Below are 16,848 nucleotides of genomic sequence, written 5' to 3' on the forward strand. Positions count from 1 at the left end.
CGTTTATTTACAAATATTCTAATGGTTTCATTACGCTACTGTAATGGTTTTATTTCTTTTGCAAAGATTTTAACTACCTATTGTGTCAGTTTGTTGCACATTTTGGAATGATTTGTAAGCCCTAATGGAACGGTTTTGAATACCTATTGGAATGGTTCTTGTAGACTATTTTGGAGCAATTTGCCATACCTATTGGAACAGTTTGCAAGACCTATTGGAACGGTTCTATTAGACTATTACGCACTGGCTGTAAATGAATATTTAGATATATAAAATTTGTAATAACTTGAAATTTATATAAATAAAAAGATAAAACACTTCATAATCTATATTATCTCCATAAAACCAAAATATTTAACCCAATCACATAAGTTTTACATCAACACTTACTCCATAACACCAAAATATTTTAACCCAATCACATAAGTTTTACATCAACACTTCAAGAGTTAGTTCAAATGTTGATAACAAAAGATTTCTAGAACATGGACACCAATTCAAAGTTCTTAAGTAAGGTCTAGATCTTCACAATCTCCATCTTCCCTTTCTTCAATTGCTCCACCTACAAAAGAGGATAAATAAAGTCATTATCCTTCAAGAGTTGGTTTATCATTATAAGAATGGGTATGGTCCATAAACAATGCATAAAGCACAAAGTCTTCAAATGTACTAGAATGTCGATCTCTAAGTCTTCAGTTCTTTTCGCTAGGATGAAACAATCTTATATCCAGTAAAAATCTTAAAGCACGAAGTTTTTCAAAAACAAGTCAGAGATGACAACAAGTAATTGTTTGTCTTTAAATCCATGTAAGAATGCAAAAGACTCTGTACTCCCAAAGCCTCCAAAAGTAGTAGCTAACCAGGTAAGAGATGAAGCACAACAATGTTATACCCAATGGGCACTTCAAGAAGCATTGGCAAAACTATGTAAGGACTTGGTTCAACCATCCAGCTAGGAAAACAAGGAGACGTGCTGCTAGACAGTAGAAAGCTGTGAAGATCTTCCCTAGGCCAACTGCGGGATCACTTCGACCTATTGTTCATGGACAAACACTGAAATACAACATGAAAGTCTGGGTTGGGAGGGAATTTTCTCTTGAAGAACTGAAAGCAGCTGGTATTCCCAAGAAACTAGCACCAACCATTGGCATTACTATTGATCATTGCCGCAGGAACAACTAAGCTTACAAAGCTAAGCTTGTCATCTTCCCAAGGCGTGCTAAGAAAGTCAAGGCTGGTGATTCTAGTGCATAGGAACTTGCTACTGCCACCCAGGTCCAGGGTTCATACATGCCTATTACTATGAGCAGCCAACTGTTGACCTTGTCAAGGTCACAGATGAGATGAAATCATTCAATGCCTATGGCAAGCTGCGTATCGAGAGTACAAATGCGTGACACATCGAAGCCAAGTTAAAGAGGGCTGCTGAAGCAGAAAAGGAAGATCATGCAAATCTTTTGATGGTGTTTATGTTATAGCATAAGTCCTATTGCTCTCTTGAAAAAAATGCAAAAGAAACTTTAATAGAATTCCAAACTGGGAATTCACAACTTAAAAAACTAGCCACTAATACCTAATAATATTATCTTAATCTTTCCTAATTCATTAGTTTACCACATTGCCGAAAGCTTATATAATACTTCTCTTATTCACTTCCTTCCAGACACAGTAACAGTGTTTCACCAGATGACTTTCTTCAGCTTAACAAACTGTTCAGTTAGTTATTTTCATATCAAACATTGAAACTAGTTAAACACAACATAAGCAACAAAAAAGGCAAATTTTGCATCCTTTTGAAGAATGCCCTTATAAATCTTTCTTGGGACCAATGTAACAAAGGGAAAACGAGAGAAGAGTTAACAGAAGCTCAACTATAGCTAGTTGACAGAAGCCTTCAATCTAGAGAGTCTACTATGAGGATTTAGAAAGAAAAGAAAAAAAAGCAAATGGTAAGCAATTGAAACAAATGGTCACCAGTGAAGTATGGAGTTGAGCCCAACTAGTTTGTAACTGAAACGTAGTTTACTAATTAATTGATTTAAGTTCCAAAGATGCAAAAACCAGCCAGCCACACAATAGATGTTGTTTTTGCCAATCAATAGATGGCTTTGTACAGAAAACTAAGATAAACAGGAAGCAACATGTGTGAGGAAGCAACATGTGTTGATATTATAAGCCAATTATTCTCTTTATAAAAGGTTATAGCTAATCCGAATAAGTTTAAGTGAAACTTTAAAAAAGAAGCAGAAGGAGGAGAAGAAGAAAGCAAGAAAGAAACAAAGATAGACGTACTGACCTTGATTATTACTCCTAGTAGATAGGTGATTGATTAGTTGCACAACAACTTGTTGTGCATAGGAAGCTTCTCCAGGTGAACGAGCATTGAAACCTAGCATGCTGGGATCAACCCGTAAATCTGGATTCATATGCTTAAGTTGTGAAATAATGTTAACTGCAACTTGTAGTTCCATGGCATCTTTTTGTGCATTGAACTTTTCCTGTAATCTTTGATGCATCCTTTCTTCCATTTCATCCAATATTTGCTGCATCACCTCATCCGTAGAACTTAAAGAGGGCCCAAAATCTCCCACTTTTCTTTTTAAGGATGTCTTGGTAACCCCACGTCCATACAATCTTAGGCGACCTAGATGCTCAGGTCCCATGACTGATGCAAATGCATCAACTGATTGACTGCCATCTTGACTTTATTGTGTTGATTGTAATCTTTCCATTTCAGCCTACAATACCAAATTGAGTCATTATTAAATCAGAAAGTATATGACACTGAGTCAATAACTAAGAACAGACAAATGATAACAACAAACTTTAAATTAATAACTCGTACAATTTTATTAAGAGTATCCGCATACGAGGCCTTGTATACTCGATCAACTTTTCTTTTTCTCGTAGCCACAAAGATGTCCTTGCTTGATAGAGGCTCAGAAGTTTCTTTCTTTTTTTTCCTGATTATATAAAAAGTGGTATAAAAATATCTTGGACTAAAGTTAATAAGTTCATATTTAAAAGAATAATATTAAGAAAAAAAATATCAAACCTCGCATATTCGAGCAAAACTTCTTTTGCCAGCAGTGTGTGGATATTTCAACTTTTTGCGATTCTCGGTATTGGTTTGGGATATTTTCTACAAATCGGCCAATAAATACAAAGTTATCAAGTTCAGTTGTCCCAACAAATTCAAATCAAACTTAAATTTTGCACTAGGTCATGTAACCTAAGTGCATTTGATGTATAAAAAAATAAAGTGATTTCTAATTAAACATAAACCAGACATTCTCAGCAAATCATGGGATAGTACTTAGTTTTACCTTGTTGGCATCAGAGTTCCAATAATTAAGAAGATCCCTAAATTGAGATTCAGGAACATCAACCGGCCTTTGCTCCATTCGAAGCTCGTCATTCTCATAGGGTTTATAATGGTCGTTAAATAGTTGATTCTTATACTTTCTCCAAGCATTCTGAATCGAATAAAAAACCCACCTTTTTGCAGCATCAGGAATATCATATTTTCCCTACAAATTTAATTTGGTACAACTAGGTTAGTGTAAAAATATGAAATATCTACACAGAATATTGCAAACTTCAAACCTTGATATATATCCACATATCCTCTTTTGTTTGAAGTTTTCTCCAATTAAACACATTAAGAGGACAAAAGGCCGCATTCCTTGCCAATGTGCCGAGGAAGCTACCCAACTCTGCTACAACATCACCAGTAGGACCTATGGGTTGATTGTTCTCGTTTAGCACAATTAGCTTGCGCTCTTTCCTACCATGAACACTTGGCATCAAAGTTTTTCCTCTTTTTCTTTTTTCGTCAGAAGGACCTGCATTAATATTAAGTAAGAATAATCACCATATATCACGTCCATATTGTTTGCTAATTTAACGAAATAAAATTTATATGTTCTTTCCTTGTTCCTCGGATTGTTCGTTTGTTTCATGATTGGAAGAATTCTCAAATTGTTCATGTACCATTTATGAAGTACGAGTGGTGGAATCCAGTGGCAGTTGCTGCAATTGTTCACGTACTGCTTGTGATGCAAGAGAGGTAGAGTTCAGTGACTTTTGTTGCACATGTTCATGTACATTTTGTATTAGAGGAGAAGTAGAAGGCTGAGGCAGTTGCAACAATTGTTCTTGCACTTGAGATCCTAATGCGGAAGTTTTTTTTTCAATTAAATTCAGATGATGCTTGTCATTTGTCCTTGTAGATTGAACAATTCTTTTTGTTTTCAATGATGAAACTTTTTGGTTCAGCAAAGATGCAAGTGATCCAGCTGCAATGCAATTTTTAGCTTTTTTGTTTTTACTTGAGTGCCCTTCTTGATTCATGACTATTCAAATTCCTATCAAATTCAGAAAATTAAATAAAAAATAAGTTATCAAAGCATTAACAACAAGACCACTAATATGCTTGAAGAAGGAAAGGTGACATGCACAAGCATGAGAATGAAATCATAGACTTGCTTAAGCTTAAATATTTCATGCACAAAGGCTACAACAAGAATCAGATGGAGGCTACAGGAAATGGAAGCAAAAAGCAGCAGAAATATGCAGGCACAGACTCATGGGCAACACTTTTTTTGCTTTATAATTCTGGACACGAGGACTGCTATCTGGGCTGAAGATGCAATGCAATATGATGCTATGTTACCTTAGGAAGTATTGCATCCACAAAATACAACAAGAGCAGAAAAAGAAATATGCAAAAAAGACAGTACAAGTATAGGCATCGCAGTACTTGACAGTACAAATACTCTCTACAGGTATATTTAATGAAAGTGTGCACTACTGGGAGGAAATTCTAGACAACCGGACAAAGTAAATGACAATACAAGTTCAGCAAATACAGCCTCAATGTGCTATAGGCTTGACAGTAGCTATCACTATGCAAAGAGGCTATTTGTGCAAAGACGAGGCAGCATCACATGGGAGTACCTCACTCACTTTTGATAATAGGGTCTATGTATTTATCAGAATGTTTAGAGAAGACAATAGCAACACCGAATGTTACAAGGCTACTGAGCTAGTTTGTGAAGAAGTAAACTGTCCGTGATGGTGATTCGAGTCCAAGGGTACTTCCTGCGCAAGTTTATGAAATTTGGGAATGGTAGAGTTGTCTCTGAGTTGTTTGGATCATAATTGGCTCTTTTTTATGCTTCATATGGACAAATAAGCTGAAACACTTAGTTCGTACCTGCCAATATTCACTGATTGTGTCGACACCAATGATGCCAAGGTCTAAATCTCCTGATACCAACTTCCGAACAATGTCTTTTGGCCGTTGAAACCAAATCTGGACCAGATTAGATATCTGTAATCCACAAAGAAAAAGAAGGTGCGTAATTAAAGTAGATCATGTGTTCTCCTAAATAATAAGCTCTAGATTCCAAAGAGATAATCCAAAAAAAAAATGCAATGCTTAAATTAGACATTTCCATGCAGCTTTGGCAATTTATTCACTTAAATACAACATTGTGATGAAAAGCATGCTTCACCACTCCTATCTCCTAGGCTTAGAAATATTAACAGGCCTGCATTATGCAGAGGGAGTTTAAGCACATGTTCTGTTGGTTTCACAATCGAGCTAAGAGCAGGCACACATCTCACTAAGACATGGTCACCTTAATAGTTAAACTAACAACTCACAGTACATTAACACACAAATATGCAAATAGGTCCAATTAGTACATGAGTTAGTATATGGTCCATTATAACACATTGGCTTAGCTTACTAGATAAAATTATTTGAACAAGGACAGATCATTAGGGTAAGTTCTTTACAAGATCACTTACACTAACCATTTCCTTTATCACAAAAGATTAGGAACTACTAGAAGGGAACAAAGGGATGTAAAGATAAACTTATTCAAGCTACTGTCATGAAGTGCCCTATGGGTATATAAATTATTAAAATTATATAAACAAGAGCAATTATAAAATATTGATAAAAAATATTATTACTCACTCTAAACAAAATATATTTAAAAGAATATAAGAAGTTTCTTCTTTAATCATCTGATTCCATCCAGTCCCAATCAGTATCATCAAACTCATTCTCCTCTTCCGATGTTTCTATAATTGTATCATGTGAATGTTGTGCATTAGATGGAATATCAACAACATCAACGGGTACATCGTTTCTTGAGCATCCAAACTCAACATCAACTAATCCACTTAAGGAACCAACGTCATCATTAGGCTCCCTCCAAAATGCGTCTTCAATATTGGGGCAATTCTCTTCCTCTAAATCATATAAATCAACAGGGACTTTATTCCTTGTATAATAAACATCTTTCTCAATAGGATCCTCCACATAAAAAACTTGATAAACTTGTGATGCTAACAAAAAAGGGTCATCTGTACTACATAATTTCTTAAAGTACACACGGGTTAACCCATATTCATCTAGTTCATTACGAAACCAGTCGCATCTAAATAGTACAACACTAAAACAACCCCAATAATCAATCTAAATGATATCCTGAATAGCTCCATAATAGATAACCTCACCATCGATGGGATTTTGGTCCCTAGAGCTAGCAAAGCTCTCGGTTGTTGCCGATAAAGTCACTCCATTGTTTTGAGTCTTGCATCGGGAATCCCGTTCTATGGTATGAAATTGGTATCCATTAATGAAATATGCAGTATATATTTTGGCGATCGCATTAGGCCCTTTAGCTAACCATCTTACATAATTGGGCACTTCAATATTTTTAACTTTCTCAGCAAACCAATTGTTGAATTCCCGACTATAATTTCTTGCCCTTTCCCATGCATTTGATCTACTGCGATTACCAATTAAATTCTTATGTTCCATGCAATCATGAATATTTTAAGATTATATCATTAAAAAAATAAAGTATAGAATAAGTGTTATACAATTTATCTTACTCGATAAATGTTTCCACTTGTTCATCTCCAGTATTGAATAGAGCATATTGATGTTCTTCATAACATAACTGTGGATCCATGAGAAAAGTATTTTTCTTCTTACTTCCAATTGGATGGCCTATAACAGAGAATATAGATGACAAATGTTGAGGTCACTCATCATCTATAATTGGGTATCTACTGAATCTTGTCTTCACGCTGTCATGTAGGTATCTTGAACAAAAAATCAAACACTCTTCTGCCAAAAATCCCTCTGCTATTGATGCTTCTGGACAAGATCGATTACGAACAAATGCCTTGTATTTACATAGGTTCCTCTCAATGGGATACATCCAACGAAGATGAGCTGGACCCCCAAGCTTAATTTCATTCACCAAATGAATAGGCAAATGTGGCATTATATCGAAAAATGTTGGATGAAAAATCTTTTCAAGCTCACAATTTATTTCAACAATTTCAGAGGTCATTTTTTCAAGATCTCTTCGCCTTATGACCTTACTACATATGGCTCTAAAAATATTACCCAACCTAATCAAGGCCAATGAAACACTCTTGGGCAACTCTTTTCTAACAGCAACCTGGAGCAAGTAATGCATTATAAAATGAGCATCATGACTCTTATACCCTGATATTTTCATCTCCTTCACTTGCACGCGTTCTGAAATATTTGAAGCATAACCTTTTGGTAACTTGGCATTTTTTATGACGGTACAAAATAAACTTTTCTGTTTTGGTTCCATGTAGAAACAAGCTTTAGCCAAACTCACTGATCCATCATCATCTTCTCTTGGTTGTAACTCCTCTCGTATCCCCATTTCTTTTAAGTCATAGCGAGCATTTACATGATCCTTTGACTTTTTTTCTATTTCCAATAAAGTTCCAAGCAAACTGTCACATATATTTTTCTCGATGTGCATCACATCAAGATTGTGCCTCAATTTGTTATGCGCCCAATATGGCAATTCAAAAAAAAAATAGATCTTTTTTTCCACGGACCCTTGTTATCCCAAGGTCTTTTTTTTTTGCCCTTTCCAAAAATATTATTGAATTCAAGAAGCTCTTGAAACACTTTTACACCCGACAAAGGAGTAGGTGCAGGTCTATGTTCCTCCTTACCATCAAATGACTTCTTATCTATCCGCAAAGGATGATCATGCGGCAAAAATCTTCGATCCCATGTAACACATCTTATGACTGTGTTTGAGATATAGAGAGCATGTGTCATAATTACAAGTGGGGCATTCCAACCTCCCCTTGGTGCTCCATCCTGAAAGCATTGCTAATGCTGGAAAGTCACTAATTGTCCACAACAAGGCTGCACACATTTGAAATGTTTGCTTTGTCTCAGCATCATATGTTTCTATCCCAGTTTCCCATAGTTCCTTCAATTCTGCAATAAGTGGTTGTAAGTACACATCTATATCATTTCCTGGAGATGAAGGACCTGGAATGATCATTGACAACATGATATATTCTGGCTTCATGCAAATCCATGGTGATAAATTATAGTTCATTAACATGACAGGCCACGTGCTATGAGAAATGCTCATGGTTCGAAATGGGTTGAAACCATCACTTGAAAGACCCAACCTAACATTGCGTGGATCTTTGGAAAAGTCAGGATGTAGAGAATCAAAATCCTTCGAAGCTTCTCCATCAGCGGGATGCCTCAAATTCCCATCATTAGGTCGTTCATTTGTATGCCATCTCATTGCAATAGCTATTTCAGGACACATGAATATCCTCTGAAGCCTAGGCTTCAAGGGAAAGTACCTTAAAACCTTTGCAGGAACTTTAGAACTTGTATTATTCAAGGCATAATTAGAACGTTTCCATCTAGAAGACCCACAAACAGAGCAATTATCGACCTTTGCATTGTCATTCCAAAATAGCATGCAATCATTAGGGTATGCATGTATTTTTTCATAATGAAGACCCAAATCTTTTATCATATTTTTAGCCTTGTTGAAAAACTCTGGCAGCTTAGCAAGGGGAAATGCCTCTTTTAACAACTCTAACAAGTCTGAAAAGGCTACATTACTCAACCCATACAAAGACTTAAACAAGTACAACCGGATGGTGAAACTCAGTTTACTGAAGTTTTCACACCTTGGATATAATTCTTGTTTCCCTTCCTCTAATAATTTAAAAAATCTCTTAGCATCTTCAGATAGATCCTCTCTCGTCCCTTCTTCTTGTACCGACTCACCTTCTATATTTCTGAATGTGTCATGAAGTAATCCATCAATATCATCATGCATGTTAGAACCTTCATCATTATTGCTTTGATGAGGTGTAATTCTAGAGGAAAATCCTTCACCATGGAAAACCCATTCGGTGTAACCATCAACAAAGCCATTAACGACCAAGTGATCCTCCACCACATTTCTATAATGCCAATTGCGATTAATGTACTTTTGGCAAGGACATAATATTTCATTTCCTTGTGAAGCTCGTTCAAATGCCTTATCAAGGAAATCATTTACTCCACGTATATACTCATCCGTCCATCTTAGGAGATGCATCCAACTTTTATCTACTTTATCCATGAAATTCCTATACGACAAAAGTAATCAACAAAATTAACTAAATAAACCAAGGTACATATTAATTTGACATTGACCAAAACTTAAAGGGGATGAAGTCAAAGAGTTACAAATAGTAAAGTAGTTTTTACATTGAGAAAGAATGATAAAATCATTAGAGAAGAGATTTGTAATCTAATAGTATCTTAAATATTGTACTAATCTTAAGTCTCAATCTGAGGCAGATATAGGGAACAAGTTAAGACTGTTAGTTGGATAATTGGATTCTCTTTTTATGTTTGAAGTATCATGTAGATTCTCTTCTCTGAGTTTCAGTAATTTGGTTTAATGTAATATGTATAATCAAAAACCTTTATTATCTTCCGATACTTGTTTACCTTGGGCATTGAAAATGAATCTGTGGAGAAATCATCACATTCGAGAAACATAATTTTTCTCACCGTGAGTCATACATAATCACTCATGATGGTTGCATCTTAACTAATTTTACTCTTTAATTTCTATGCTGAGTTGCTAAAATTCTAAGCTCTTAAAGACAATAGAAGCAACATACTAGATTATTCTTTTGCTCTGTTTCAAGTGTTTTCTGTTCCTAGGTTCTTATGTTGCTCTATTAGAAACTCACCGGATTCAATGCTTTTAGGTTCTTTCCTATATCTTACTATTAAGGTCCCTGATCATATCTTTCCTAATCTTCCATTTAATTTACTCTTATAAACTTTACATTGTAGCCCTTTCTAAACTTGTAAATTAGATTCCAACTCCACTACCTTAATAAATCAATCTTTTCTAATCTTATATATTGTCTGTTTTAAATTATATTTCTTAATTTTAATCCTCATCCTCCTCCTCTCTTTGTGGTGGAACTCAAATTTAATATGAATGAAAACAGAGAAAGACAATCACCGATTTGTAACACATTCTGAGGAACTTAATAATTCCTCCAAATACACAGCACCCAGATCTTCAAACACCACAACATTAAACTCATCTTTTCTTACTCTGTTTCTACACTTCATTTCACTTAAAGACTCTTTCACTAAAAAAGTATTTCTTAAAATAGTTCACCCAAATTACCATCCACAAAGGGAAAAACATTTGCTTCCCGTCGACATACAGATATTTCCAAAATTATTTTTAACTTCTAATAAATGACATATTCTTGTAATATGAAGGAAGTAGATATAAGATAACAAGTTCGGAACATATTAAGAAAAAACATCAAAAATAGCTTCAAGGAAAACATGGGATTCTAAACAATTTCAACGAGCAGAAAGTTGAAATAGAATACATTTAAATTACATCGTTTTTACACCAATATCGTTTTTACATCGTTAAATTACATCAATTTTAGGAAAACATCGTTTCTCCCATTTCCAATAACATTACCTGGTACTAAATAAAAGCTACTTCCGGCTCCAATTACATATACATATAGAAAAGAATACCAATGTAACAGAGAAAAGGAGAAAGAAATAAAATTACATCAAACCAAACTAATCAAATATTAAGAAATAATACTGAAATCAAAAAGCACAAGAAATAAACCAATATTGAAAGTGTAATTCTAACAACACCTAGGTGAAGAAAAAAAATGAGATTAACATACCTCTCTGAATAATCAGAAGACATGCAACAACAATCTCCCTTTTTTAAGAACCTCTACAATCAAGAATCGGCTTGTTTCACAAAAACCTAGCTTCGTTTGGACAACATCTCGAATCGACCATAAAATAGATTTTGGAATTTGGGGATTTTGGTCTATCTTTGGGATGAATCTACAAGGAAAGTGAGGATTTTGAGATGAATCTGTTTCTGAATTTGAATTTTAGGAGTTAAAGAGAGGATTTTGAGGAATGAATTTTGAGATGATTTTGGAGATGGTCTCGTTCTAGCGTGCAGGTGAGTGTGCTGTGAAAAGGGAAAATAAAGATTATGGTTTTATGTTTTATATTATTAAAATTAATCAAAAAATAAAAAGTAAAAAATGGGGTTCATTTGGCGGGTTTACCAAATTTTTGGGGGGAAAGTGAAGAAGGAATGAAAACCGTTCCCATAAAAATAAATAATTTCAGAACCGTTCCAATAGATCGGTCTATTGGAACGGTGCACAGACCGTTGCGGTAAAATACTCTATGGCAACAGTTTCAATACAACTAGAACAGTTGTATAGTTAAAGTGTGCTGATATCACCCTAATCCTATTGTAATGGTTGTACCCGTTACTATATCCAGTCTATTGCAACGGTTTGTAAACCGTTGCTAAAAAACCGTTGCCGTAGGCCCATTTTCTAGTAGTGATGAAATGAAAAAGAAGTACCCACATTTGTTTGAATAGTCATATAATAGTTTTTGTGTATTTAGCCCCTATGAACTATCATCTTCTGGCTTGATCTATGTAAAGTTGTCCCCTTTTTGTAAATGGTTGCCTATACGACCATGGTTGATGTTGTAAAAGTTATATTATATCTATGGAATATGTTTATGCTATCAGGATATGTTTCTGGGGATCTCTAACAGGTGGATAAGGCCTAGGTACAAAGTAAACTCTGGTGAAATTTTTGGAAATTCAAGGAGTTAGCCAAATTTGGAGACTAATAGTGTGTTTAGGTTGTAAAAAGCAGAAGGTTGCGTAGAGATTGCTAATAAGCGAACCTTGATCCTCATTCGAGGATGGATGATCTTAAAAGGGGGAGGATGTGAGGCCCCGTAAAAAAATTTCCACTCTAAAACCCGGAAGCTCGTAATGGCAATTAGGATCATGTGTTAGAGATGCAGTTCAGACCTTTTTGAACTGATCTATGCTCAAAAAAATCAAGAAATAATGTTTTCCAGAAAAGTGCGATTCTGCGGTCGAGAATGCGATCGCATATCAGGTTTGCGGACCGCATAGTCGCTGCAAAATGAGTTAGTGTGTTGTTCAAATTTGAGGTCAACTATGCGGTCAAGTATGCAATCGCATAACCAATATACGGACCGCATAGTCGTCGCATATTTCCCTTGGGATTTTGTAAGGGCAGTTCTGCGGTGCATTATGCGACCGCAGAACTGGTATGCAAACCGCGTTTCTGCCGCATACCCAGATAGTGTGTTCAGGTTTTGGGGAGCATCTTTGCGGTCTATTATGCGGGCCGCATGTCAGCTTTTTTGCGATCACAGATCTGACTCGGGGCTCCAATTTTCTAAATTTTAAACCCGACCCTCTATCGTTATATACAGTGTAATAGCTCATTTTAAGCCTGTTTTCCTGATGCTTTTAGAGAGAGAGAGGGTTTTAGACAGGGGAAGTGACTTTCATCAATATTGATCCAAAAATCCTTGTTAAAACATTGAAGATAATCAAGTGGAGGCACCTAAATCTTCACCCCGAGAGGTAAGAAACTTGACCCCTAATCTCCAGTTTTAAATTCACACTAGAAAGAGTACTTAGCTTGGGGGTTCATGGGTAAACATGGATTTCTTGCATGCACATCAAACCATAGAGTATTGGGAGGTAGTAAACTAAAAAGAAAGCAATTGGGGTATAAAATGATAGAAACTTCTCTCAAAAAGGGACCTAAGATCACAATACACCCTTAGTGTTTGATAATATGCTCAAACAATCTAAAATCTCAATCTCGTCTCTAATTCTCGGTTCAATTTGTAATTCTTACATAATAGATCGAAGAGCTAAGAGTTCTGGAATTTTGTAAGGATTAAGGAAAGCTATATTGAGGTATGTATGGCTAAAACCCCGTCTTTTAGAAATTGAGCTTCATCTGTGATTGTGTGAACATGGTAAGATTAAAGTTGAATTGTTGCATTACTTGTTATTTTACATGAGTTTGTGTTGTAACCTTATATGTGTGAAAAATGTGTCCCAACATGATCAACGTGCTATCTTAACAACTTGAAGGGGCAAAGGTATGAATTATGTATTGAAATGTTTAGACCTTAAATCGAGATTGCAGCTGAATATATATTGTCCATGCTTACAATTTAAGTTGCTCTTGTGTGCACCTACTGTCCTAAATGGCAAAGCTAATATTGAAATTGGGAATGATGTAAAATGCGGCCTAGTGCCAAGAATGATATGACAAGTTGTGGCCCCAAGTGCCTATGAAATGATATATGTGAAATGAATTGATTAATGAGAAGGGAACAACGCCTTAGTAAGGCGGCCTAGCCGATCGGGCCGAGATCGGACTCCGCTCAAGATAGCGGTGGTATTGTGAATGAATTCCAGGAAAGAAGGAAAATGAGATTGTGATTGAAGTATATGTCTCAAATGAGGCGACCTAGCCGATCGGGTCGAGATCGGACTCCGCTCAAGATAGCGGTGGTATTGGAAACATATGATGAATAGTATGGAATGCCCCAAACTAAAAAGCTATGGAAAAATGATGTGGAAGTTGTATGATTCTTTTATTTGATAATGTGGTGATCGTTTAAAGCTTGAGTTATACTTGTGATTTCTTATTCTTGTATGAAAGTTCTTTCTAACTAGATGGTGTTTAGTTATACATACTAGTACTATTCCATGGTACTAACGTCCCTTTTGCCGGGTGCGCTACATTTTTAAATAAATGTAGGCGGCTCCATTGCAGATAGTGTGGGTCGCGTGTAGCAGTGTTCTTTCTTCTTGGAGTCTTGGTGAGCCCCTTTCTCCTTCAAGGGGTTATATTGCACATCTTTTGTTGTAGACTTCTACTTTTGAGGTATAGCCGGGGCCTTGTTGCCGGCATTGTCATAACTTGTCTTTTCATCCTTAGAGGCTCCGTAGACATATGTGTGGGTTATGTACGGGCATTGTATGGGTCCACAAACTATAATGCAATTCTATTTCTCGCTTTTCTAAAAGTGTACTTGTATGGAATCTTGGAACTTATTGACGATCTAATGTTGTGATTTAAAATGAACTAACAATGTAGAATGCAGTATCTTCCCTCGTCTAAATAAATGAATGAAAGCATGGTTTCCTTATTCGTATTGAATTGGGTAGGAAGTGTTTGATAAGGCTTGCTCAGTTGGGTTTTCTCGATTTAGCGCCGGTCGCGCCTCCCGAGGTTGGGGCATGGCAAACTTGGTATCAGAACCTATGGTTTTAAAGTATCCTAGGATGTCTCGGAGCCGTGTCTGGTAGAGTCTTTCTTATCGGTGTGTAGTCGACCACATCTATAAGTTAGAGGCTACTTGGGGCATTTAGGAATAACACCTTTCTTTGATATTCTAGATCGTGAGGTGAAACTGTTTCCCTCTCTAGTTAAGTGCGTTGTTCTATCTTTCAGTAAATGGCACCTAAGAAGAAAGCGAGAATTGGCCAGGAAGCCAATGCTATTGCCACTTCAGTAGTGGTTGATGATTCACTGCTTGATACTACGGGTGGGGGTAGTCGCCCTGCTATCACTCTACCTGATTCTTCTATTCTAGAGCAGACTACCCCAGTTCCTACACCTATGTAGGGTACCACTATCCTTCCCGTTGATACTCCTATTCCGCCTCCAGCCCCAGCTTCCGGTTCTAGTATTTCTGATGGGGATCTTAGGGGAGCTATTCAGATGTTGACTCACCTAGTGTCCTCTCAGTCCTAAAGGTCGAATGTTGCGCCCAGTTCATCTAGACAATAGGGTGATTCCACCAGCTCCATAGTGAACAAGTTTCTTCAGTTAGATACTCCAGTGTTTACGGGTGCCAATCCAGAAGAAGACCCTCAGGATTTTATTGATGAGATGCAAAAGACCCTCAGGGTTGTGCGTGCGACTGAGACAGAGGGGGTAGAGTTGCCTGCCTACCGTCTGAAAGGGGTGGCCTACTCATGGTTTGAGTTGTGGGAGGATTCCTGAGAGGAGGGGCGCCCTCCAGCGAGGTGGAGCGAGTTTGCTAATGCCTTCATTGATCATTTCCTGCCCGCTGAGACAAGGGCAGCCCGTGCAGCAGAGTTTGAAAATTTGAGGCAAGGTAACAAAAGTGTGTGGGATTAACACATGGAGTTTTCTCGCTTGTCCAAGTATGCCATTCATATGTTGCCCACAATGGAGGCCAGGGTGTGCCGATTTGTTCAGGGCCTTAATTCTTTGACCATTAATGAGGATTCTACGGCTGCATTAAATTCTGACATGAATTACGGGAAGATGGTAGCATTTGCTCAGGCCATAGAGAACCGTAAATTGAAGGACAGAATGGAGAGAGAGAGTAACAGTAAGGCCCAGTCTACGGGAAACATGAGAAAGTCACTAGGTAAGGGAAGATCAGATTTCAAGGGAGGATCATCAGGGCCTTCCCAGTCTATTGCATAGTCTTCAGCCAGTACACTGCCATCAGGGCCTAGCCAGTAGCAGTGGAGTCATTTCAGGCCCGGTCAGGGCAACAAGGGATCCCATCAGTGGGGTCGGTCAAGAGAGATGTCCCAGCAGCAGCAAAGGTCCCCGTGCCCCAAGTGCGGGAAGATGCACTCAGGGATTTGCTATATGGAGTTACCTATATGCTATGGATGTGGGATTAGGGGTCATATTTAGAGACATTGTCGTGTATCCCGCCAGGGAGCGGTTAGGGGCATAGCTCAGTCATCCAATCCAGCAACTGCTATATCTTCATCCCCTTCTCCAGCTTAAGGTACCCTAGCACCCGCAGAGCGTGGTGCAGCTAGGGGTGGTGTGTAGAGTTTAGGAGGACCCAACCGGTTCTATGCTATGAGTGGCCTCCAGACTGTAGAGGCTTCTCCAGATGTTGTTACAGGTATTCTAACTGTTCAATATCATGATGTGTATGCACTTATTGACCCCTGTTCCACCTTGTCCCATGTTACCCCTTTTGTTGCTATGGAATTCGTGAAAGAACCAGAACAACTTCATAAACCATTCTCGGTGTCTACTCCGGTTGATGAGTCAATTTTGGCAACTCGAATTTATAGAAGTTGTGTTGTCACGGTGTGCGGTAGGTATACCAGGGCCGATCTTATTGAATTGGGAATGGTAGATTTTGATGTAATAATGGGAATGGATTGGCTTTATTCATGTTTTGCCAAGCTTGATTGTCGGACTAGAACCATGAGGCTTGAATTTCCCAATAAGTCTGTTGTTGAATGGAAGGGAGATAATGCAGTGCCTAGAGGTCGGTTTATTTCCTACATTAAGGCTATGTAGATGATCAAGAAGGGGTGTATCTATCATTTAGTTTGGGTTACGGACACCGATGCCGAGGTGCTTAGCCTAAAGTCTGTACCAGTTGTGAATGAATTTCCAGATGTCTTTCCAGATGAGCTCCCTGGGATTCCTTTAGACAGGGAGATTGATTTTGGGATCGATGTGATGCCAGACGCGTAGCCTATATCAATTCCACCTTATAGAATGGCACCGGCAGAACTGAAAGAGCTAAAGGAACAATTAAAGGATTTGCTAGAAAAGGTTTTT

At 37.4% G+C, this 16,848-nt stretch overlaps 2 protein-coding genes, 1 long non-coding RNA gene and 1 pseudogene across 3 annotated transcripts; 2 read left to right on the forward strand and 2 right to left on the reverse strand.

Moving 5' to 3' along the window:
- The first annotated feature begins 838 nt into the window (after nt 1–838).
- On the forward strand, nt 839–1,478 carry LOC104245311 (large ribosomal subunit protein eL13y-like; annotated as a pseudogene).
- Nucleotides 1,479–3,059: 1,581 nt separating this feature from the next.
- Nucleotides 3,060–3,402, reverse strand: LOC104245288 (uncharacterized). Its single transcript, XR_715686.2, has 2 exons — nt 3,327–3,402; nt 3,060–3,142 (listed from the first exon to the last, which is right to left on the reverse strand). It is a non-coding gene; the product is annotated as an uncharacterized lncRNA (long non-coding RNA).
- A 2,629-nt stretch (nt 3,403–6,031) lies between these two features.
- LOC138868915 (uncharacterized) lies at nt 6,032–10,480 on the reverse strand. The gene is made up of 5 exons (XM_070146496.1): nt 10,368–10,480; nt 8,164–9,471; nt 7,148–7,803; nt 6,916–7,033; nt 6,032–6,455 (listed from the first exon to the last, which is right to left on the reverse strand). Exons 1-5 carry the CDS (start codon nt 10,478–10,480, stop codon nt 6,032–6,034), a joined length of 2,619 nt encoding a protein of 872 aa, XP_070002597.1.
- A 5,648-nt stretch (nt 10,481–16,128) lies between these two features.
- Nucleotides 16,129–16,581, forward strand: LOC138868916 (uncharacterized). The gene has a single exon (XM_070146497.1). It carries the CDS (start codon nt 16,129–16,131, stop codon nt 16,579–16,581), a length of 453 nt encoding a protein of 150 aa, XP_070002598.1.
- Nucleotides 16,582–16,848: the final 267 nt, after the last annotated feature.

The sequence above is a fragment of the Nicotiana sylvestris genome, chromosome 5, assembly GCF_000393655.2.
Source record: "Nicotiana sylvestris chromosome 5, ASM39365v2, whole genome shotgun sequence".
Lineage (NCBI taxonomy): Eukaryota > Viridiplantae > Streptophyta > Magnoliopsida > Solanales > Solanaceae > Nicotiana > Nicotiana sylvestris.